Source organism: Excalfactoria chinensis, chromosome 4 (assembly GCF_039878825.1).
Source record: "Excalfactoria chinensis isolate bCotChi1 chromosome 4, bCotChi1.hap2, whole genome shotgun sequence".
Taxonomy (NCBI): domain Eukaryota; kingdom Metazoa; phylum Chordata; class Aves; order Galliformes; family Phasianidae; genus Excalfactoria; species Excalfactoria chinensis.
Window position 1 is genome coordinate 39,363,673 of NC_092828.1, and position 24,677 is coordinate 39,388,349.

The window sequence follows — 24,677 nt, forward strand, 5'->3', positions numbered from 1 at the left end:
ATGCACTGGGCTGCCAACACTGTATAACCATCCAGCATAGGACCAATAACGCGTCATCTCAGGGAGAAGGACAAAAAAAGAAACAGAAATCCAGGATCAAATAAGGTCCAAAGTGAGGCAGCACAACAATGGCAGGAGGAAAGGAATAGGCATCTGCTGCCTCCAGCCCAGAGCACCAACAGTGATCTTTCCAAAATGGGCTCAAACCACAGAGGCCCTTGGAAACAGGCAGAGCAGTCATGCCAAAGCTGGTGAGACCTACAGCAAGACTTGCAGATCAGCATCTGAAGACAAGACTCAGCTGTGGCACACAAAACCAGGATTCCAGTATTCCAGAAACTGGAAATATCAGCTGTAACACAGCAGATGGCATAAATGCTACACTGGGATAGGGAAACCTTATCTGAGCACAATCAGCAGGTGTCAGGGTAGGGACGGCCCCTGGGAAGCATGGGCAGCACTATCTGTCCAAGGAATTCTTACAAGATCAAATGCAAAAGCCAGATGAAAAAGGATGGGGTGATTCTGGCTTTTTCTACTTAGACAACGTCCTCCTTTGAATCACTTTAATTCTGTGGTCAGCTTGGTATACAAACACATCATAGTAAGCCTGTAGTCTTAATGCTTTAATATGCTGCCAACAGAACCGGACAATCTCTTTAATCTTTTGATCACGTGTGCACAGTACAGATTTTGGTGATATGAAACTAAGTTGTATATACGCAGACCAACATCTGCGTTACTTAGCTGCTTTTCCCTATTCTGCATGAGAGAGCCTTACTTAACGTCACTTTTTGTCCTTTTCCCTTCCACCCCACCCCCCATTTTTCTTTCCCCCCTTTTCTTTTTTATTTTTCTCTCACAGTCTGTTCAGAGTGGCCAATCAAGATGGTTTCCTTTTCTGCATACTTGAAGTACTTGGCATCTGTTTACGCTGTTGCAAATGCTGAGATAAACTTCTAGGCTCCCTTCCCAAAATGCCTGGAAGGAAACAATTGACACATACTCTCAATGCACAACTTTGAGACATTTCCTACTCACTGGGCTAACGGAGCTTTCCCATGAGAACGATTCACTACAAATGGCAATGCCTGATAAATATAACAGTACACACCACACAGTACGCACATGTACCACACTGCTATCTGCAGCTTGGTGGAGAATGGGGAGAATAAAGCCCAGTGCTAAACTTCTGATCATCCAGGGCCCACTGAGCCACAAACATCTCTTGTGCACTCAACACAAGCCACTTGCACATTTCCTCCTGTGGTGCCCACTGTGTTCACAGCCTCTTCCTCCCTCTCTATCCACTCTCCCCCAGGAAAACAACTATTCCCTGTGTGCATCTCATTCATTCTAGAACTGTTCTGGTTGACCAGAAGCATGAGTTTCACAGTGCTGTGGAATCTCCTAAGATGCACAGCAAGACCTGCAAGAGAAAGCAACCTTCCCCTTTCTGAAGGACAGCAGAGGGTCACAGCTTTCCCGCTTATTTCAGCGGTAACTTCTGAAGCTGAACTTTTCTTTGCACAAAGATGAACTTTACTGTGTACCAAATTTGGAACAGAACTGGCTCATTTCATTAGTAAAGCAAGAAGCAGTCCTCATCAGAGAGGTATTTTTCCTTTGAAAAAATTTTGGTTGGGATGGCATCTTTTCCTTCTTTAAGAGTTACTAAAGAACAGCAGCACATGATCCAGAGTCCAAACTTAGATCATGGGCACAAGGGTCCCCCTGAATCAGTTTTATCACTGAAAACCCACTCACATATTACTAAATATAGGTTTTGTAAAATACAGCATTCCACACCCCCCACAGGAATATCTGTTCATCTCTTGTCTCTGTCCTGGCCAAGCATGGTCTTGTTAAAGCACTGGGAACGAAGCTGCCTGAGTCTCAAGTCATGCACACTCATACGCTGATCCCAGCAGCATGCTGACAGCATGAGGGAAGAAAGCAGTTCTAGACACCCTGCCTCAACTAGCTAGGGGCCCCAAGCATGCTGCTTCCATGTAAAACTATGTTCTCAAGTCCTTTTCAGAGTTATTCCTTTTAAGGGAACCTGGGGATTAAAGAAATTCAAAAAATGTGTACTGAAAAATAAGAACACAGAAATTTGTAGGCTTGAAGAAGTTTTCAGACTTAGCAAATTGTCCATCACCCATTAGTTGCTTGCGTGCAGTTCCACTGCCAGACTCATGTGTTAGCACAGCCTGACCACCTGTGCTACCTGTACATCCCAGCCTCCTTTCAGGTACCCATTTCCCCATTGCCCACTGAGGCATGCAGAAAGATGCAAGATAAGACAGGCTCTGCACATGTATATGACACACCAGGTTCCTGTGTGTCTGTACCAGTAATACTGCTGGTGGTTTTTGCAGTTGCTACAGCACAAACCTCTAGCTGAGCCTGAAGAGTCTGTCTGTCCAAGGAAGAAAAGGAAGAAAAGACAATGTTTTTTGGAAAGGCAGGGCGTACGTGCTGCACTAGCACACTGAATGGCTGCTCAGTGCTCACCAAGGGGCAATGCAGCCCTGTGAAGGAACAAGGACAAATCTGGCACAATCAGCTCCGGATCTGGCTGAGTGTAAGTGATGAAGAGATCTTGGGATATGCCCACGTGGGAAGTGTGCCTGGGGCAGGGAATTACTCACTCTCAGTATAATTATGTCAGTCCCAAACTTGACATCCCAAAGCCTCTGAAGCGCAAGCTGCATATACTGTTTGAAACACGTGGATCTATTCATGCTTTAACACAAGTGCCAAATGGCAAAAACATATCTAGAGAGAATGAAATCCAGAGTTAAGACGTTTTTTCCCAACCAGTTCTGGAACAACATTTGCTTCAAAAAGTAATATAATTTCCTACCATCTCATCCATTAAAAAAAAAAAAAAAAAAGGAAAAAATTTCCCAAAAGAATCATATAGAAGAATCAACCTGATGTCTTACACACTTATAAATAGCTGCGCAGTTCAGGCTTCTCACAAAGTCTGAATTTAGGCAGTTCTGGGGAGCTTCCTCCTGCAACAATTGTCTTTTCACAAGACCTTTTATACGACATATTTAAACATGTTTATGTAACACGATATCAGTTACAGTGGCAATAATCCAAGTGTAGGTTACTACCAGAAAACCTATGAAATTCATTTGCCATTCCAGTTATCTCCAGCCAAACAAACAAGCAGAAAGTGATTACACTTCATTTATAACACTGTCTCTTATTTAAAACATGTACTCTCTTCTTTTAAGAAAATGGTGAAATACCTTTGCTTAGCAAAATCAAAACTTGGTCAGTTGGAGGACGGAGCTGAAAGTTATGAGATCAAAGGATAAAGTCTGCCTGGTACATAATATCTAGGAAGGAATCCTTTCTACACGATGAGGACTGTTGAGACATAGAGCATGGCCAGACTAGCCCATAAAGCAACTCAGATTGGTTCCTTAAAACAACACAAGTTCAAAAACTAGTATTACAAATTTATAAAGCAATGAAAATGAGTTAAGTATCAACACTTTTCAGCCGTGCCTTATTTTCACTTTCAAGGCTTTTTTCCAAAGAACAGGGAGAGCCACATTAAGTCTCGTCAAGCTTGGACAAGCTCATGTGGTTACAACTAATATGTCTATGAAGCCAACTTCTCCTCCTAAAGCCAACTGCTATGGCCACTTGTGTCTCCTGCTCCAGGCAGCTGTGTGTGTGCAGGCACTCAGAATGGAGGCTGGGGCAGAAATTTCAGGCTACCTGCCAGAAGGGCTTTGCTCAGCACATGGCAGCTATTTAACGTTGAGGTATAGCTAACATAACACAGGAAGGCAAAGGCGTGCCGTTCTCTGCCCATTTTCATAGCCTAAAAAACCAGTCTCATACATGAGTAGAATTGAAACACAGCATATCCCCAGGGTGAGGAAGCTTTGGTTATACATGTGGCTTCCTGACATACTCCTAAAGCATATGGCTTTTATTCTTACTACTTACGAGTTGCTGCCTTTATTGAAAGATTGTTCCATAGAGTCACCCAACATTTTGGGACCTGCATCTGCAGCAGCTCTGAAGTCACGTGAGGCTGGCAGGTGAGGCTGCCAAGGGATGCAGCCTGTTGCACGCTTTGTCAGAAGACCACGTGATATCTTTGTGTCTTTATGGCCAGCAAGGTGCTGCTGCTGCCAAGCACACAGCTTAACGTGGCAACACGTCTCTGGGATCAGAGCAAGTCTCTGCAGTTTTTCATGGCTTTTCAAAACTGGAAGTGGCAACGGAAGGATATTTCTAATTTTGTGCAAGAATCCAAGGAAATAAATGACATAAAAAGCTGATGGGCCAGAAGGACAAATAAACCGCAGGGATGATCCATTTTAAAAGGGAGATACTAAAAGTAGCACTAAGAAACTCCTGAAGTAAGCCCTGCTTAGTTTCAAATCAGCTCAAGAAATAAGAACAAAAGGCCACGTTGCCTTGAGCTAAGTGCACTTAACTCTACCTGAATCAAATGGGCTATAGGTAGTAACCATTTCCGAAGGCTGGCACCTCCATCCTAACCAGCTCCCACTTCAGGATGCAGCTATCACACCATGTGCCCAAATAGGATAGGGATGCACAGCCTGGGCAGCACTCCACTCAGGGGGCACAGCTAGTACTAGTAGAACAGAAACAATCCTCCCCTCCTATATCATACAGTACCTAATAATTTCCCATGAGCAATCTAAAGAACATTAACTTTCCCACAGCTGAAAATGCAAGCCTTCAAGAAACAACAGGCAAACAATATTTTCAATGATACATCAGGGAGATGTAAACTCTAGGTAGTAGGGACACAGAAATTCAGAAGGCATGACAGTGGATACAGCTGGTTCATGCATCAGAAACAAGGGACGTCATTATTTCCTCTAAATCAGTGTAAACATCAAGTACTATTCCCACTAATGCATCTGAACACAGATGCCAAAACTAAAAGCCATAAGCAATCCTTCAGACAGGCTGACCCTGCACACTCCCGGGCTCAGCACTTAGTTCCTACAGGATGTTCAGAACACATTAATACTCAAGACACTGCTTTTCCAGATAAGTAGGACTTTATCCAAGAGGTAAAGCTCACAAGGCTTCATTGAGTAGTTTGTTGAAATTTGAGTGAAATCTAAACAAAGAGATGTTCCAACTGGAGATACATAGACTCAAATCACTACTGCTTCCAAGAGCAAAGTAGCGGCACAACAACACAAAAGACGTGTTTTCCTCTAAAGTGAGGGCAGCCTGCGTAACTGGAACAGGCTTGGCTCTTTGTGTTGCAGTAACAATTTCAGCAGTGCAGAAACATGCATGTCCCACAGAGGTGATTCTTGGGCACAAAATCACCTCTGCAAGAGGTTCCCATGATGGGAAAAAAAGGCCTGTTAAGAGTCTGAGCACAAACCAGAGGACCAGAAGCACCAAGTGGATGCCTGGATTTGGACAAAGGATGCTGGGCAAGAGACTGACCAGCAGAAACAGAATAATTCACATCTACAGTGACTGCAAAAATATGCAACCAGCTATTCTGAACAAAGTGAGATCAGGATGGCCTGCAATCTATGCGGCATTTAAAATGACAATATTATGCAAAAAGCTAATAACTCCATGCTGTGTGGCTGCTGGCCAAAGAAAACGGTTCATGTGACCTGATCAGATGATGGGTTTTTAAGGGATGGGGCCAAACATTTTATAAACAGAGCAACTATAACATTCAGTACGGGGTTCACAACCAAATGAAGGCCATGAGGAGAACAGAAAAGTAGCAAGAAATATGTAGTACAGGACAAAAGAGAAAACAGAGGCTCAAAATGCAAGCTAGATTTCAACTGAAAGATAAAACAAGAAGGGACAAGATCAGAAACAACACAGCTCTCTTCAGTTCTGCCAGCTCTCATAATGGATCCCATCTTCACTGCTAGGATGGAAAAGTTCAAGAGAGGACCAAACGCTGGCAATGAACATACACTGAATTACTTGATTAAGTGGCAAACTTGTGCAAAGAGCATGTTAGATATTTGTATTACTTCTCAGCATTTAATCCTGCTCTAAAACAACTACAGGGGGAAGGGAACTGAACTGGGTAATGGAAGACAGCGTGTAAGTATGAGAATCTTTTGCTATCAGCAGGCTCCCAGATCTTCAGTATCTTCAAAAGGCTGGTTTAATCTTTGTGTGAGATGACCTCTGCAATCTTTAAAAGCTTCCCATATGACAACACTATAGTTAGCCAGACAGAAATTGTTCTTAGTCATCTATCTGATGTTTGCACTTCTCAGTTTCAAACGTACGCTCACTTGCTGCCTATCAATGACCCAGACAAAATGCCAGATTCCTAGCAAGACTCGGGAGCTGTTCCAGTGAAGCATGTTTAAAATGTGCATTAGCCTCAGAGAACAAGATAGTTCTAAAAGATAGAGCTCACATAATCGAGTCAGGAAGGTCTAAAATAGGAAGAGAAAATTTAAAAGTAAGGTCTTCATCTGGCTTGTAGAAGATCCTACAAATTCTGTTCAAAGATGAGAAATTAAGTCAGTCATTGCTAGGAAAGGATCAGAACATGTGCCGTGAAGCCAAGAAGGCACATGCCAACAGCAGCTAAAAGATACCTCAATAAATTAATGGATCAACATTGTTTACACATAATAATAAATGTGTTTGGGGCATTACCACTGAGCTTTATATAAGCCATTGCTAGACTCTTACCCACAACCCCATAAGCTGCTTTTCTTTCTCTCCTCTTTGGAGCTATGAGAGGTTACAGAAGCCACCAAACCTGCCCTACTGTTATCTGATCTAATCTGGCCAGTGTTGCTTGGATTCTACTCACAGAAAACTTCTCAAAAGCACAGCTTTGGGGAGCGGAGCAGAGGAAGAGAGTTGTGCTGGGCTCAGCTGCTTGCTCTAAGTTTTAGATCAAGCTGTTCAGACACACAGTACCTTCAGATTTTCTAGCATCCACATGAAGAACAGATCACAGTTCCTTTAAAAATCATGTCTCCTTTAGAAATGCCCTGAATTACCACCCAAAATGGATATATCCAGAACAGCCCTTCTTGCCTGAAAATCTTAGCCTTGTTTTCCCTATTTCTATCTCATTGATCATCAAGTTAATACCAAGTTGCCAATGGCAACTGTATTGTATTAAATGTATTAAATGAATACAGGCAGGTTTTAGATCTCCAATATAAATAAAAGCCTTGATTTTCATAGCTAGTGAGCCTATGTACTTGAGTCTTCAGTTGGAGGCCACTGCTATTTTTCCAGGCCACTGACTCTGGAATAAAAACTTCTAATATTCTTCCCCTGATTTTGCAAGCACAGCAAATTACTATAAATTATTACTGTATCATCATTACTATAAATGCTGATGGATACAAAGGTGTCTGAAGCAAACCCTGTGTCTTCTTAGGAGCCTGAACTACTAGCCATCTTTTGCTGCAACAGGAGTCAGACTGAAGCCTGAAGAACAAACAACAAAGACAGGGGGCAAGTCAGCAACCAAAACATGATACACAACCACAACATGCCAGGCAGACCTACCTAACCAACATCCCATTTCTTTGGCAAGTGCCAAGCAGCTCAGGGGAAGTCCTTGTAAGAGCCCAAAACTGAAATAGCACATCATAAGGGAGAACAGCCCCACTGCAAGCCAACCTGTATTCCAAGCCTGCAGCTGGAACTCAACCTAGAAAGGCAACAGCATATTTTCTGGAAAGCATACTGCAGCTGAGGTTGGGTGTATCAGAGTGCCAAGCTCCTGCCAGCAGAGCACCAGATAGTAAGGAAGGCAGTGGGAGCTCCATTTACAAAAGGCTTGTCCATGCCTCTCCTGCAGCACAATTCCTTTCAGGAAACACTACAAGTTTCTGTCTCTCTTTTCATTCTTGTTTCATTTTGAAGGAAGTTCCCCAGGCAGCTGGAGTAGGAATAGGACCCAAGTGAAAGGAAAGCCTAAATTGCTAATATACAATGTTGCAATGTAAAGATCAACAGACTGGGTGGGTGTGCATTGGCTTATGTGAGAGCCACCACGTGCTGGAGGAGTCTGAAAGTAAATCAAAAGAGTAACTGCATTTCAGGCGTGAATCACCTCAGCAGCCGGAAAGCAGCCTTCAGTGCTGTCTCTTGGGCAACTCCTACTACATGGCAGTTCCTCTTCTGGAATATTAACAACCTTTAGCAGCCAGAGGAAGTACAGTTGGTCCATTTGCAGATGAGAAGCTGGAGCAGGGAATGATCAACTGATTTGCTTGCTATGGATTCAGAAGGTCACTGTAGAAGCAGAAGGTGAACCCTAGAGTTGAGTAAATACTACACCTGATCCCCTGTTCAGTATCTAAAGGGGAGCTGTCCCTTTAGGAACTAAAGGGACAAGAAAAAAAGAGACAGACACTTAAGCAAGGTCTGTTGTGACGGGAAAACTGTTTCAAACTAAAATGTGAAATTTAGTTTGGTTATGAGGAAAGCCATTGTCAGAATGGTATAAAATGTATGGCTCTTCTCTGCCAAGCGCCAGAACTTATCCCTGCTCAAAAAGAAAAAAAAGCAAACAAAGCAAACAAACTTTTCTTTGCAATGGGTGAAGAACATCATATATTGACTCAGCTGTACTGAAATCATTTTCTCCATTTCTTCTATACATGCAGCCAACGCTGTCTTATGTAAGATCAGTTTATAAGTGTATGAACTTTGCAGACTTTCCTCATAGAGCTTTCAGGAGCTCTCAGCACCTTCTCACACAACCCCAGCATCTTCAAAGCTAACCCTGATCTCTACTAACGTATGATAAGCATTTGCAACAACCAGAAAGATACTTCATGCAACAGTGGGTGAAACAGACACAAGTTGGAAAGTACCAACAATAAACATGCTCAGAGATTTACCAGCATCAAGCTAACTAATGACTCAAGTGATATTATCTGAAGGACAGAGTTCTGAACTTACAAGTGATTTACATTTAACAGAGGTTGCAGCATTTACACAATTGACTTAATTAATCCACACACAGAAAAACACCTCCCAACTTTTCTGTAGGGATTTAGTATATTACCAAAAGACCGTACTGAAGCCATAGCACTAGGACCTTGTTATTTTTTACATAACAGATAAGGGCATGTCTCAGTATCCTGTCAAGTGTCCCGAGAACCAAAGTTGGACAGAACTTCAAGTGGAATCTTTCATCCAAACACTTCACAGCTGGGAAAATCCAAACCATTCATTCCGTTTTTACTGTGTGGGGTAACATTCAGGTTTCCATCTGTGCCTGCTGGTCCCGAGACACAGAAAGAGAAGAAAAAAAAAAGGCAGTTCCTAAGTCCTCAGCATCTTCCCTTTACAAAACCAAATGAAATACAGCCTACACTGACTAGTTCTGCAGTTCAAGGTATCAAAGAAAAGTAATATAGTACATTCTGCGCTGCACTTCACGTGATTATTTTTTTTTTTTAATTGTACTTATTTCAGAAGCAATTAAAAGCTTGAACTGATATGAAACAGGTCTTCTGGTTGTTTCTGAAAACAGAGGAGGTCTGTCTACACTGATCAAAAACTGATGGCTGCAGTGGGAGAAGAAGAAAACAAAGTAAATGGCTAAATGCAACTGCTTTCTCATGTCTTCTACCTGCTGTTAATGAAGGTAACAATTTTCACAACAACCTTTGTTTCTCTTCACTGATCCAACCATCAAGTTAATAATCACAGTCTCACAGCACAACACAGCTTTCTACCAGTAAAGCATAGTGACACAACATGGTCAAGAATAGGAAGGATGGAAGATGGCAGTGGGGAGAGCAATCAGCTAAAATGGCAAAGGATGTCCCCAGACATTCCTACAAAGTCCCTGTTTTAGGCTCTGTATGTAGTAAATCCTATAATGTTAATACAATCTACAGAAAAGTTTTCATGGTAACAGAACTTTCTCTGTAATTCAGTGCTAAGGTATATTTCCCATGCCATTACTTTGAGAATCCACTGAAAAACAGGACAAGACACTTTACACAAGAGCTCGTCACTTCTCCTATGGGCCACAGCCAGGGTGCTACCCTTCTTTCCAATAAGAGAGCTGCCACGCTGGAAATCCCACATCCTCCACCCTACTGCAAAGGCCGGACAGCAAGCCTGGGGGAAGTTACTTAAGGAGCCAAGAATACCTTATCTCAAAGGATAAGGTGGAGCTTTATTTTTCCCCTGTTGCAAAATTGGTTATTAAGTAATCTCTTTGTGTCACACATACCAGCACTCCTAACAGTGGCATTACAGCAATATGTCATTACCTTCAAGGAAAGGAACGTGCAGTGCTCAAAATGAATGGGAATGACTTTCTTACACAGTAGGTTCAGCTTAGGGCAATGCCTGCCCTTATTTTTCCCAGGAAAATCTACAATTTCTCATTTTCTTTCATATGCTAAACAGGACTCTAGGAGACCCCCCTATCTTGCCAAGTAACATTTCTGGATGCTTCCGTGAAACATCAGTTATGGACAGCAAAACAGCTCTGCAAACTAAAACATTATCATTTTATTAATTAGGCCTTCTCTCATGAAAAACGGTAGGAAGGGTACATGCAATTGAGTCATTTTTGAACGTCCACAGCTGATATCACTAATTAAATAGCAGTGACGTGCAGCGTGGGATCGGACTGCAGTGCCACCTTAGAGAAGCATTAAATAATCTCTGGATCTAGGCCAAAAGGACATGCTTTTGCAATGTATACATGGTTTCTATTGTTAATATTACATTTACTCAGCAAGGGCATGACCGACAACTACCTCAAGCTGCAAATGTCTAAACATACTGCTGATCAGAAATGCCCATTTTACCCCCACTCCCTAACAAACCAAGTCCTTCCCCTTCTCCCACACCACTACATAATCAAATCAGTGAGCAATGTGCTAATCCAGAGCTGTTATCTCCATCTGACAGACGTAACACAAGGCAATTAGCTACCAAAATAATAATAACAGAATGAATTCAGGAGTTGCTTGCTATCCCAGAGTGACAGCATGCTGCTTTTCTCTTCCATTCTGGAGAGTTAATATGCTCAGGATGATGACTTTCAAAAACTGCCTTCACCTGTTTTAATACAAGCAGATTCAACAGCAAGAAAACCAGCCAGCTTCCTAAGGGCATTATAATGTCTCATCCCCCTCCTCAGCTGCTTTCTAACAAGTTCAAAGAAATAACTTTAAGGAGCCTTCCTAAGAAATCTGATCAAAATTGACTGCTGGATGTAAAAGAAATTACTAGCAGGTAAACGAATAGGAAAAAGGCAAACAACTGTATGATATATACATTTTTCTCCCATGAAAGCAGAAAAATAAATTTAAAAAAAAAAATCAGTATAAATAAATAAAAACATTTGGAGGTAACAACTCCACCAGAAGTTACCTTCTACAGAGGATAAAACCTGTGCAATCCCTTCAGAAAAACCAAGTTCTAACAATATCAATTGGCTAAAGCAACAGAGAGAACTTCAGAACAAACACATTCAGGTCTCTGTACTTAATGATCTTCTTGAAACTATGCCACTGCACCTCTAATGCAGAAACCACAGAATGAAAGAAGGACTATGACTAGAAAAGACCTCTAAGATGTATCAAGTTTAACTGTCAATGCACCCCCACCACACCCACTGACCACATCTCTCAGTGCCTCATCTCCACTCTTCTTCAACACCTCCAGGGACAGTGATTCCACCATCCCTCTGAGCAGCCTGTTCCAGCATATCACCACTCTTTCTGAGAGGAGATTTTTCCTAGTATCCAAAACAAACGTCCCCTGGTGCAACTTACAGCCGTTATCTCTCATCCTAATGCTAGTTACCTGGGAGAAGAGGTTGACCTTCATCTAGCCACAACCTCCCTTCTGGCAACTGTAGAGCCACAGGATATCCCCTGAGCCTGCTGTTCTCCTGACTGAACAACCTCAGTTCCCTCAGCTGCTCCTCATAAGACCTGTGCTTCAGACCCTTGCTCTAAATCTAGCAAAGAGACCTAAAACTATCTGCATGAAGTGTCAGCCAAGGGCTTTCAACCTAACATTTAAATCATTCTATTAGATAAATGCACACTATGATTGCACATGGGGTGCATTTGTACATATCAGGTGCGCATGTGTTTCTTGTAGTTATACACAGTTATAGTTACGCACACATCTGTGTGCATAAAGGGTAAGATATAATTATCAACATGCATTTTCTGAGTTAAGGCAAGTAAGTCCTCTTCAAATCGCCAGAGCCTGAAAAATCATTTGCACTTGGTAACACCTCAAATTTGCAAGGCAAGCTCTGGATTTAAGGCTGTCCCAGTAAAGAAGCAATGAGCATCTGAGCAGCAACTCACCAGCCAGATCATACGCACACCCCTCTGCATCGTGACACTGACAGATGCTACAGCATCAGCACCAACCCCACCACAGACAGCAGCTTCTTTTGTCATTTAGCTAGGTCATTCACCGAAGCCGGAGAGAATCAAGGCAATGCTTTTAGCATGAACAAGAGAATTAGCTGGCTACCCAGCCCAAGTCTCTACGGATTCAGACAAGCAGCTAAAGCTCTCAGAGGCCCACTGTGTGCAATCAAAAATACTTCATATTTTTTCCACCTCTTCTTTCCCTTACCCCAGTGAGATGAAGAGCAACTGGTCTGTTAGCCCAAGAAAATCAAATGATCTCTGCTCTGAAACACAGAGATAAGCATGCCACATTATACTTAAGACATTAGCCATGACTTTTCACAGGCAGTCTTTGTCACAGATTGTTACAATGGACACTCATGTACTGCTCTTCTCAAATAAAAATCTGTAATTATATTCCTTGAGCATCACAAATGGGTGATACACACCATCAGAGCACGTGGCAACACTTCAGATGTTATATTACAAGAAACATTTCCCTTCCTTCTCCTCCCAAATGTTTCTGCTGTGCCAAAGTACCAATTATTCTACAAGCACAAGGCTAATAGAAAAACCCTGTCATTCCAACCCCACAGGACTAATTAAACACAACATGGTGATTTATAGCTACTGAGCACATACGAATTCATACTAGAAGGGAATAAAAAGCACAGGTGTTTTTGTGGCAACAACTGGTCTTGCTGCAAACGTTCTACAATCAATCAGTTTTGCAGACTGCTTTCCTTCATACAGCTCAATCCACTGGTGTCCACTGCTGGTGATAATGATATGAAACTGTGCACCTTTCAAAACATTTTAAAGGAAAGCCACCAGTCACAGTTTACAAATAAACTAGAATCAAACTATAGATCCAGGTCAGAAGGGGAAGGGCAACATTGTGAGGCAGAACGCTGGCCTCATTTCCTTTCTAGCTAGAGTACATAGCTCATGGTTTGTTCCTCTTCATCTCCTATTAGCTTATCAAACACCCTGTCAATTGACCATCATAAAACAAGGAACAGAGAATTTGCTGCAAATAACTCATTATTATCAGCTTCAAAATTTTTCCATGGCCAATCTTAAAAGTTAAATTTTAAACTCCTTTCTCCTTTCACATTTCACAGTGTTTTTAGCCACAGAGAAAATTAAAACACTTTCAAAGTTTACCCTTTTCCTGAAAGCTGAGGAAACATTTTGCTCTCTTGGAAATTCCTCTTCCAAGGAAAACTCTTAGAAGACAAAAGTATAACCTGGGAAAACATCATCTTGCTGCCTTATGCCCACCCCCAACACTTGGTACAAATCCTGCCACTCTTTCTAGGTCGCAAAACCTGTTACTGCATTCAAGCCCTCTGATGTGCAGTGGGGATATGCAAGTATTGCTAAAACACATGTAAAAGAAACAAACGGCCTGTGTTGCGCAGTCACTGTGCAAGAGACAGTGAATGGGACTTTGTGAAAAGTACAAATGTACACAAGGAGCATACAATACCTTTCTCTCTCAAACTGAAAAAGACAATGTATTTTGAATTTTAAAAGTCAGTTTCACCCTGAGTAAGCCTAATGGTGTTCTGGCCGATTTTAGGATTAATACTCAGTCAAAACAAAAATGTCTTTTTTCTCTACAACCTATCTGGTAATTTTATATACAAATAAGAATCGTAAAGAACTGTGAATCCCCAGCAGTCCAAGGTCTCTTACCTTCCACTTCTTCTTCATCACATACATGTTTAAGGAAGGAAGCCCCTCTATCCAGTACTGCCTCGTCCTCCATCCTATAGTAATAAAAAAGAAAAAAGGAATGCTCAGACTTCTCCTGGAGCGAGCTATTTGAACCAGCCCAAGTCCTGGGCAGGTTAACTTGTAAGTTGTTGTTCATGTTATTGTGGGCACTCCCGTCCTCCTTCCAGTGCCTGCTGTTCCTTCATAGAGCTTCTTTCGAATGCCGTTTGGTATAAGCTGGCCTCACGTTGCTCAAATTCTAACCTTGAGAGGACATCAGTGGTGACAGGTGTGAGAAAGGTAATCCCGGCTAGAAGTCTTTGTGGGTTTTTTTTTTCTGTTTCTTTTTTCTTTCCCTTTTTTCCTTTTTTTTTTTTTTTTTTCCTTTTCTTTTTTTTTTCCTCTAACAAGGACATACACACATTCAGGCAAGTTTGAGACTGTCTATGCAAGAGCCAAGAGCTTGTGGAATTCCAGTTTCCCTTTCAAGTTCTTCTAAAGGATGTTGGCTGCAGCACACATACTATACAGACATACGCACGCGTTTGAATGCACAGAGGGAGACTCAGCTTCAGCCAGCCTCTTAATACCAGCAAAGCACACTTGTCTGTCGAGAGGCAAGCTTTGTGTCACATGTTGGCCTTACAGAAATCTGACATACGAGGATTATCCAGAGACCAAGCTCCAGTAAGTCAGGCCATCACAGCAGTCATTTATGTGTGTCACCCATTCATTCATCTATTTGGAGACTGATTTCAGCAGTTGCTCTCCTTCCCTTTCCATCTCTCTCCACCTCTTATCAGCTCCTCTTTACAGAACAGGCTCCTAACTCTATACCTTTGTCGTGAACTTCCTGGGGCACTGCCCAGACACACTTACTGCTATATTTCATGCACAAAATGAAGAGCTCTTCAATAAGGGGTAGAATATGCTTACCAACACAACATGCAGCCATGACACAGAAGCCTACCCTGAAAGCTCAAGTTCTTCATTAAATCCTTCAGCGTCATTAATGCTGCACTTGCCTGCATGCAAGTGTTGTGTAGGCACACCCCAATTACTTTTTTTTCTTCTCTCCAAGAGCAGCACAGTAGCTATTTGCTATAAACACAAGTGAAAACATCTGGAACAGATAGGATTGAGTTTCCAAACCAAACATAAGCCACACACATTTTATCGCTCTGCAAAGTTCTTGTATTTTCACTTGCAGCATGCTCCAGCACTTACTCCATTCCCTGAGCACCAACGCGTGCACGCATGCAACCACACCTGCACAGCCTGCAGCCTCTGCCCAATGCCTGTTTCCAGCAAAGCTTCTCCATACAAACTTTGGCAGCATCAACCCAAGTACATGACAGCTGAAAGCAAAGTCACACTTTGGAGGAGAGGAAGGGAACAGGGGACAAGGAGGTTGGGATTAGTTTCTGGTGCACACAATTACTGTGCTGATCCCACATTTCTCCCCATCTAAACAAGTGGTTCCCTCGTCCCCCAGCTTAGTTCATCACAGTGACACCCCTTCTAGCTTGCAAAGGGTTCAAAAACTGCTGACGACATATCACAAGCCGAGTGCTTTCTCTGAAACGTGCACAGTGCAGATCCAAAGCAGCTAGGGGTTTAGAGGGCCAGGAATAGAGCTTGGGTTGCCCTGGCACGGCGCCCCGACTCTAATCCACGGGAGTTTAGGGATTAGGCTCCCAAGCGCCACCTCCCCTGACTTGGTCTTTTCTGCCCTTCTCAGATTACTGAGAGATTTCTTCTGGCCAAAATCTTGCAAGAAACATCCATGAATTCATAAAGGCAAGGGGGGAGGGAGGGGAATATTTAAAATAACATAAAACAAGAGTTGCAGAAATTTTAAAAGGCAGATGAAAAAGCAAAGCACCTCTGCTTAGGTCTTGAGGGGCAGAGTTCTGTCAATGATGTGCTGCCATAAGAAATCACATTTTCCATCCTATGGCGAAAGACACAAGGGCAGAAACGTTTTTAGGACCTCTGGTCACAAATGTGTCTTAGTTGGATGCTTGGCTCCTTTGAGTAAAGTAGAAGGATGGCACTTTTAGACGCTTTTTATCTAGATCAACATCCTCATTACTGCTGTTGCAAGGCTCTGGAAACAAATCCAAAAAAGTAATTGAAAATAATGGATTTCTATTTTCAGAGTCTAGATCTGAGCAAGTCATGTACTCCAACATTATATATTCCAGTGAAAAAAAGTAAGAGCTGCCTGAGTAATTGGCCTCTCTGGGCGCCTAATTAGATCAATAGCAAGCATTTTTAGAAATGACTCTACACATCAATAGGACTTAGACATAAGTCTCACATAGCCTATCCAACGCAGCACGCAATCGAAAACCAAATTTGCAGGCTCACAGAAATAGTCTGCCAGACAAAGAAAATAACAAGAGCAATTCAATACTAACAGGTGTCCCAAAATTGGGATCTAGAGGGAAGTCTGGATAGGGCGGGCAAAAGTGGAGGAAATTAAGCAACACCAAAGTAGAAAAGATGCAAAGTTTCAACTCCAGCTATTCCACGAGGAGCTGAGAACTCCTAAGAAATGAAAAAGTGCGTAGGTCTCTCAGCCGTGCTTATGATCCAGGGTTGCTTTTGTGGCGAATGCTTTGCAGACACACAATGTTAGTAGAGTGAACCTGATTTGGGTTCAGAATGAAATGGTTGTGGTTCAAGACCAAATTATGTAAGTCTGGTACTTGCTTTTCACCTACCACACAATTCCTCGATTCCTTCCCTTTGGCTATGCTTATCTTATTGTCTCTGTTTTTGTCATCACAGTATAAAACCTGTCTTGCAAGTCCCCTTGTTATAGCAGCAAACACTTGCAACACACCTTCAAAGTAACTTGCAAAGTGTAACGTAGCAAGTAACCTTAGCTTTATTGTCCCCCAGCCTTTACTGAGAGATAACTCTGCCTTATTTGCATAGACGTAGCAAGGCTCAGGGCTTGTTTTGAGATCATTATGTGAAAGTTATCACACACTTGCAAGGGGAAAAAAAAACAACCAAATCCCGTGACTCTACTTTGTGTTTTTCCAACACTTCTCACATTTCAGGTGTACCCAAGAGAATTCACTGGCCAGTTTACAATAGTAAAAGGTCTTTAAAACAAACAAACATAAAGGACAAGAATCAAACCAAGATCATCTGATTAAGTTTGTTTCTGCACGAACAGTTATGTTTGAAGGCCTACAGAAAGGATCCCTACAGTGCATGGAAGCTTTCAGGATGCAGAAGAGCTCACTTCACTCTCGCTCACACCTGAGGCTACAATGGGAAAGCGGAGCCTCCTCCAGCGGGTACCTGCAGAAAACCCTCATTTCTTCCCAAAGCCGAGAGGTAAGCAGATGGGGTGCTGCCACCTATTGGCCACGCAGCCTTAGCACAGCGGCGGCGACTGCGGAGTGGGAGAACAGAGACAAGACGGGCGCTCCCACTGGCAGCGAGCAACTCTCCTTAGAGCTTTCCGATCTGCGCCACGGGAAGAGCAGAAGTCAGGTTTGGCTTGAAGAAAGCGCTAGCTGTTGTGGGGGTGTGCAACTCACCCAAGTGAATAAATACGTAACAAAGCTCAAGCGAAACATGAGTGTTCTTTCTTGCTGATAAGCTTTTATGATCTGACCTATTTCAAACACATTTGCGACCAGGAAGGAACTCCAGCAAACTCTGGACTGAACAAAGGAAAAAATGATCCAGCTCCCTAACTTCAACAGAGAGCAAAGCCCACGTGAAAGTCCCATTTCAAGAGCAATCCTTTTGCAACAAGCAAGGGTGCAGAGCTTGTAAAGGGTTTGATGGAGGACATAACACCGGGTCACACGGCAATGTTGCTCAGAACCGTGCCTTGCCAGCACTACAGTTCCTGCTTGCATCCATCCGTGGGAAAGGCGAGGAAAACAGGAGCTTCATGAGCATGCACAGATGCCTCCACCTGCTTCTCAGGGCCCACTGTCATTTAACTGACAGGACTTTTTCCCCAGAAAACTGTCACCCACAAAGTGGAGTGGGAACCCTATGGTTGGGACAGCCCTGGGGAGAAGACAAAAAAAGGCAAAACCAAGTATACAACGCACCACATGTTGTTGGCTGAGTTGTTTAGCAGGTCATACAATTCAGCATGTATTACATCTGAATCTGCACACACACAATCATCACCCCCACTCCTTTTACTTAACAAGCACAGCAGAGAGACTGTCCGTCACACAACTCATTCTGCTGCTTAAAAGCTAATAAAAGACAGCCTGCAGCTGATGAGCCTCTATAGCTCCCGAGCAGAACAGACACCTGGCTTTGACAGCTTGATCTATTTGCACACTCTGGCAGCCACTACATAAAGCACTCCTGTACCTCTCAGCTCCTTAGTGTTGCTAGGAGCAAACACAACGGCCCATGTGCACATACCCATAGGCTGCCTTTTTGCTACTAGTGATCACCACCAGAGCTCTGAAAAGCAATATGATGCAGCTTGTAAGCAACAGCACCAGGTACCTAAGGAGAGAGAAAAGTCCCTTGTGGCTTCCCTCTCAGTGCCAAGCAGAGCCTTCCCAAGCCACTGTAGTTAGGTGCCAAGTGAGCATGCGGACATGTTATCTTGGAGATCATGAGACAATAAGCTAAATGGGTTTCTTCCATCAACGGCTGAGGAGAGACAGAGATATCATTTTTACCTTCTCTGTAATCTGTGAAGCATGCAGCTATTGCGGTGACTGATCAAGAAAATAGGAAACCAAGAAGGACACTTGGTCCCAAGTGATTCTCCCACAGTCCATAAGGAAATGGCTGAGTAAACATCTAATATGAGAAAATACTCTTTAGATGCTAGATGCATTTTGTTTTCCTCAAATACTTGCATATGCGCTCTAGCACTCAGAGAAATGAGCCTCTGGCTGTCCTCAGGATGGTCTGGTTGATGCACTTAGAGAACAGATTGCCGTATTTACCTTGGATGTATTTCCCTTTGTCAGTTCTAGAACAGTATTTGTTCCCATGCACTCTCAGCAAAAGGTTGCACCCACCAGGACAGAAGCTCCCTTATTCTGCAGAAAGAACTTGTGCTACATTATTTTAAATCCAGAACCAAACCCAGCTTCTTTTAAAATAACTCTTGAGAGCCAACAGGGAACTGATGCCCCAGATGACTGCTCTGCACAGTGCCATTAGGTAGAGCAAATGCAGAAGACCCATCTCACCTCTTCCCTCTCCAGCAGGCTTGTCTGAATGGAGAATGTCATTTCCTCTCTCCACGGCACTGCCAATCATGTCCTGTGCAGAACCACAAGATAAAACACATCATCTGCAAGACTAACATCTAGGAATTCATGCAAGGTATCCTCTTCTATTTTTTCCCAGCGATGGACACACGGGAAAAGGCTGGAACATACAACCTCAAAGAGGCACAGTTTTCATCTGTGCTTTCCTGCTTGCAGCACTGAACTGCTTCCTCACTCCAACAAACTGTCAGCACGCATTGGACCACAACATGTGACATGCTTGTCAGTTATTTTTGCATGCTGTAAGACAAGGAGGAATCACACAGTAAGTTTTGTGAGTTTATCATCTTACTACTAGCTTGCAAACAAATGCGCAACCTGAATTACTTGTCTTTTCAAAGGGTGAATGAAAATTCAGAGTTCTGCTGCTGCTCTTCAACACAACAGTGACACACACCTCTCATTTCTAGACATCGAGGAGCACTTGATAAAAGGGTTTTGGAAAAAGGAAGAGCAAAGTACAAGGTAAGCATCCTCCTCAACAGCCAACATAAATCAGTGCAGCTAGGCTCCTTGCCTCCCTTTCATTCAGTGTCCTCTCATGGAAGTCCACCCAAGCCAGACTATATTTATGTATATATGACTATATATATATATGCCTAGGTGGTGTGTTCTGGGAATAGTCTACTGGACCAAACCAGCAGGATTTTGCACAGCACACAAAAACCTGACCAGGTGGGCATACCTTCTCCTCTGTCACTGGTGTAGCAGTAGCACACATCCTGCACCCATCAGTACACTAACACATTTTTGCATCAAGAGCACTTATCATATTTCATGCTGCTATTTCACACTTTTCTTCTGCATTTTAAACCACTTCCATGCTCAGTCTGTTCCTAAAAATGTCATTTAAATGGACACTTTGCCTTAATGCTTCTTTGTCCGTATAAAAACTCACTGTCCAGGAATCACCTCCCCATCAGGGTCCCAGTTGACACATGCACAGGTAGCCATTTGCCTTTACACCGCTGCCCATTTGTTCGGTTCAAATATTCTCCCTGTCAACTTACACTATATTCTTGTCAGTTGGTTGGTAGGACATAGCAAAAAACACCCTGGCAGGATTGGTATAGAATGCAATATGTGATATGAAATGGAAGCTTTTTCTTTCCAGTTCTCTCATCACCTCAATGCGAAAAGAACTTTCTTCTGCACAAAGTAACTTTGTCAAAACACAAGGAAATACAAAGTTGGGGGGAGGGGGAGGGGTGGAGGAATTGGCACTGGATCCTAAGTAGGTGTAGCAGCTGAAACCATTGTTTAATTATGTTTAGATTGCTTACCATAAAATGACACAACTCTAAAAACTAAGCAAGTCAGCTCCCTGTTCATTTCCATTTCCCTTTCTTAAAGAAACTCACAGGTTGGTAACTTGAGACAAAGGCAACAAGAAGTCCACATTTCATCCCACCATGTCTTTTCAGTGGTAGCACCTCAGCTACAGACCTCCTTACAGCTAGACCAGGTGAACCTCTAATAACTGGTGTACCTGGAAGATCTTAAGAACCAGCACATTAGCTACATTTAATGCAGCAGAAACCAGGAAAAAGTAACGACACCATTTGAAAGGAATTCAATATTGCTTTTACATTGGAGCTTTACTTCTCTAAGACAGCCTGCAGGACCTGATTGGGTTTTTCTGCCATTTTTTTACCATGATATTATGCCCTGCTTTAGTCCTGTTACAGGGTTGTGGGTTTTTTTTGCCTTATAGACAACTGCCTGACTATGCTTTACCTAATTGATTAACCCTAATTTTTGCTGGCTGTTGCCCACATTAATGAAAAATGTTCAGTTTTGGCCAGTGAAAGTTCCTAACTCTCTCACCATCTTAGATTTCAGAAGTGGGAGAGCCCTTAAAGGAAGGACTAAGCAAGAAGGCTAACATGCCAAGATGACCTCAAGCCACACTGCAAACTTTTGCCACGCTTAAAGAAAACTAAGCAGTGTGAACACAACATTTATAACTCAGTGCATGACCTAAGGCTCCGTAAACCTTAGACGAAACTGCTACAGTGGGGTGATTTATGACAATGTGTTCATGTACTCCTCAACTGAAAGAGCCTATTGAAAACCAATCCTTTTTCATAGAGCAGTTGTTCTTTGTTCAAGCCTGGTATAAGAGCTTCTTGAAAGAAGTGTATCATGACATAAGACTAGGTATGATGGACTAAGAGCTGCCTGCAACATCATTAGCATGTATTTTACATCAGCTCAGCCCTCAAGTCTAAAATAGGTGCAGACTTTAAAAGCACATACTAGACAGGACATTTGTATACATCTATATATAAATAGACACAGATATATAAACCTAGACAAGGAAACGGCAACTGTGGGAATTTTTCCAGCATTGCTGAATACAGCAAAATATGGACAGCACAGATCTGACATAAGGTTTTCTACCTATAGACAAGGATATTAAAAGCAAGTCTCTCAGTCTTGCCAGGCTGCCTCTGAAATAAATTGTTATCTGAAATGGGAGTTCCTAGGTTTATGTCCATTTCCCATTCGGCAAAAGAACAGGCAGTGTGTACAATGTGGGGTGGAGCAGCACACCAAGTGGCACCATTAACCCAGATGAGGTTTTCTCCAGGGAAAACAATCAAGTGCTTTCAGTTGCAGCCTTGCAGTTACTGCACTGGTCTCCTCCCATGTGCCTATTTTGGAGGAAAGCCTCTTCTCCACAGCAAAAAAGAAAAAGAAAAAAGAAAACCACCAATACAAAATGCCATCTTCTATCTTAATTTCACTTCTGTAATTACAGTTTAGAGCTTTTCAAGTCTTGTATTTTCAAATACACAACTCCTAGAGCTGCACATTTCCTTCCCCATCACCTCCCCCAAGCACCACTGAGGTGCTTAAGCTACTCTCCAAGCATCACAAAACTTTAGGTCCCAACACTAACATCAGGCTTGAGACACACCAGCTTTCTGCTGCTAGAAGGATGGATAACATCTGATCCAGCAGAAATACTTGAGTGGCAGAGGCAGTCCCTAACAGGCAGAAAGCCTGGTTGTATAAAATGTTTTGGACACATCTGAAGCAGCCAAGAGAGTTAATGTGCATTCAGCACTTCACGTAGTGCAGGCACAGCACTTCTCATCCAATACTCAGCATGCTGAAGTGATAAAAGCTTTCATGATATGCTGGTCTCAAAAACATAATGCAGCATAAAGGTTACTTTGAACATGGATGATTTCAGCAATCTCCTTCAACAGCCAGCCTTACACACATGTGGCACAACTGAACAGTGTAGAACCATATTCATCAGCAGGAACTTCTTGAACTTTGCTTGTGACTGGCATCCTCATGTAACCTTTAACCAGTTACCAAATGAAAGTCTTTGAAAGAACAAGTGACTTCTACAAGTCAGACAACAGTTGCTCCAAAGTGAAGGATGTGGTCACATTTGAGATCATATTGAAAAGAGGGTGGTGACAGCACACACACAAAACTAAGATGAGGCAAAGTCACCAAATCTGAATGTCAATGTACGTACAACAGACAGAGGAAAGAAAAACTCTCCAAAAATATTACACAAGCAAAGAAAAATAGGGTGGTGTTCAGTGGCCAAAGTACTGCAAGCCAATCTCACCTTCACTTGAGTGACAACTGTCTGTCCAGAGGAGTTCAAAGAGATTCTTCCCCAGGGAAGATGAGAAAATCTCTCCTGAAAGCCGACACTCACCTCATTCTCAGTACATGCGTAAGATGCTGACTTCATAAAAGTCAATCAAAACTAACGCAGATCTAATAGGTAGAAATGCAAACAGCCAAATCTCAAGCTAAATGCCTTTTCTTCCTCTACCACTTGAAGGTAAAACACTGTACAAATTTGCTGAAGAAACGTTTCTAGAGATAAGAAGAGAGCTAAGCAAAACCAAGTTATTTTATAGCTGTTTGGGAAGAAACTGAAATAAAGAATTTCCTCACTTCCATCAATTTAAGATTCAACCAGAATGACCAAAACAAACAAACAAACAAACAAACATACATAAAAACCTCACAGCCCAAAGCGTCAGGAACCAGGGAGCCACTCTGTATTTCAACAGCATCAAGAATTTACCAAATACTCACTTAGCTAGCATAAGCCCCAGAACCCAAAGGCTGCTGGACCCTGATGAATGACACCCATGGGAATCACCCAGCAGAAACAGGACTGCCACTGACGGTTCCTCTCTGCATCATCGCTTCAGATGTGCACTCTTGTTCAAGAAAAGCAGGCTACCATGCCTTTGGGAGTTAGGCTCAGACAGAGTTAAATGCTAACCCATCTTACACATGCAGCAAAATCTTTGGGATACTCTATGTTTCACGTCATTATATCAGTAGGACATGCATGTGCACTATTTTGCCAGTACGCCAAGAAAAAATAACTTTCATGTAGCACTAAGGGCTGCTGGGATACAATAGACCAGGGATTACAGTCCAGGGGAACCTCACTGCCAAGAGCTCATCTACACATTCGCTCCTCTGACTGTTTCTGCAAAGAAAGCAAGAAGAGAGTTCATTCACTTCTCAAAGATCACTGCAGTGGACAAGAGTGAGCAAGCCACTGACGTTAAGGAATGTTCCTTGTCCTCCAACATGCTTAGCTGATACAGTGCTGAAAAGAGATACCCTGTGTAGCAATCTACTACCTTGACTTCCAAGAGAAGTACCGGTCAGGAACATTCCCCACCCAATCTTTAATCTTGGACCTGAGGACTATTAATCAGCCAGCAAGAGTTTGCCCCAGACCACGCAGGGGCATGACTGCATTTTTGCTGCATTAGTCAGCAAAGCAATACAGGTCTTTTGCCACTGGGATAGGAGGAACATGATGCAGCATAAAAGCAGCACAGTGTAAGCAGACAATACATGATCCAGCATAAAGGCAATGCACTTAAAAAAGGTAAACTCACTTTACTAGCAATGTGAGTTTGCTTCACGGGAGAGTAATATTCTTAATTTGGTTCTAAGTGCCCTAAAGCTGGATTTATTGTATCCTCCAACCACAGTCAAGAGAGCGTAACTGAACTGCTGAGCAGGCAACAACCAAGTTTTAACAAGACTGTCCTCTAGATGACACCCATTTAAGGGCAGCCCAAAATAGACTTACTCATGTCAGCTTAAAACAATAACCCAGAGCAGAAAAGTTGCTTCTTGCCAGAAAGTGTTCATGCTTACTTCGTATGAACTTCTTTCCAGTGAACACTGCCACAGAAGAGCCTCCTGCAGAAAAAGACTGCTCAAAGCAGTGATGCTGACAAGCAGCACCGGCGCAGAA

The 24,677-nt window shown here is 42.7% G+C and overlaps 1 protein-coding gene across 2 annotated transcripts in view; it reads right to left on the reverse strand.

Annotated features, from left to right (window-relative positions):
* The window catches only part of SLC4A4 (solute carrier family 4 member 4), a 179,200-nt gene that overhangs the window by 146,311 nt on the left and 8,212 nt on the right, over positions 1 to 24,677 (reverse strand). For both annotated transcript variants that reach the window (XM_072336289.1, XM_072336288.1), the window contains exon 2: positions 14,100 to 14,173. In XM_072336289.1, coding sequence (XP_072192390.1) covers positions 14,100 to 14,172 — 73 coding nt within the window. In that variant the 5' untranslated portion in view covers position 14,173. The remainder of the gene's footprint in view (positions 1 to 14,099; positions 14,174 to 24,677) is intronic.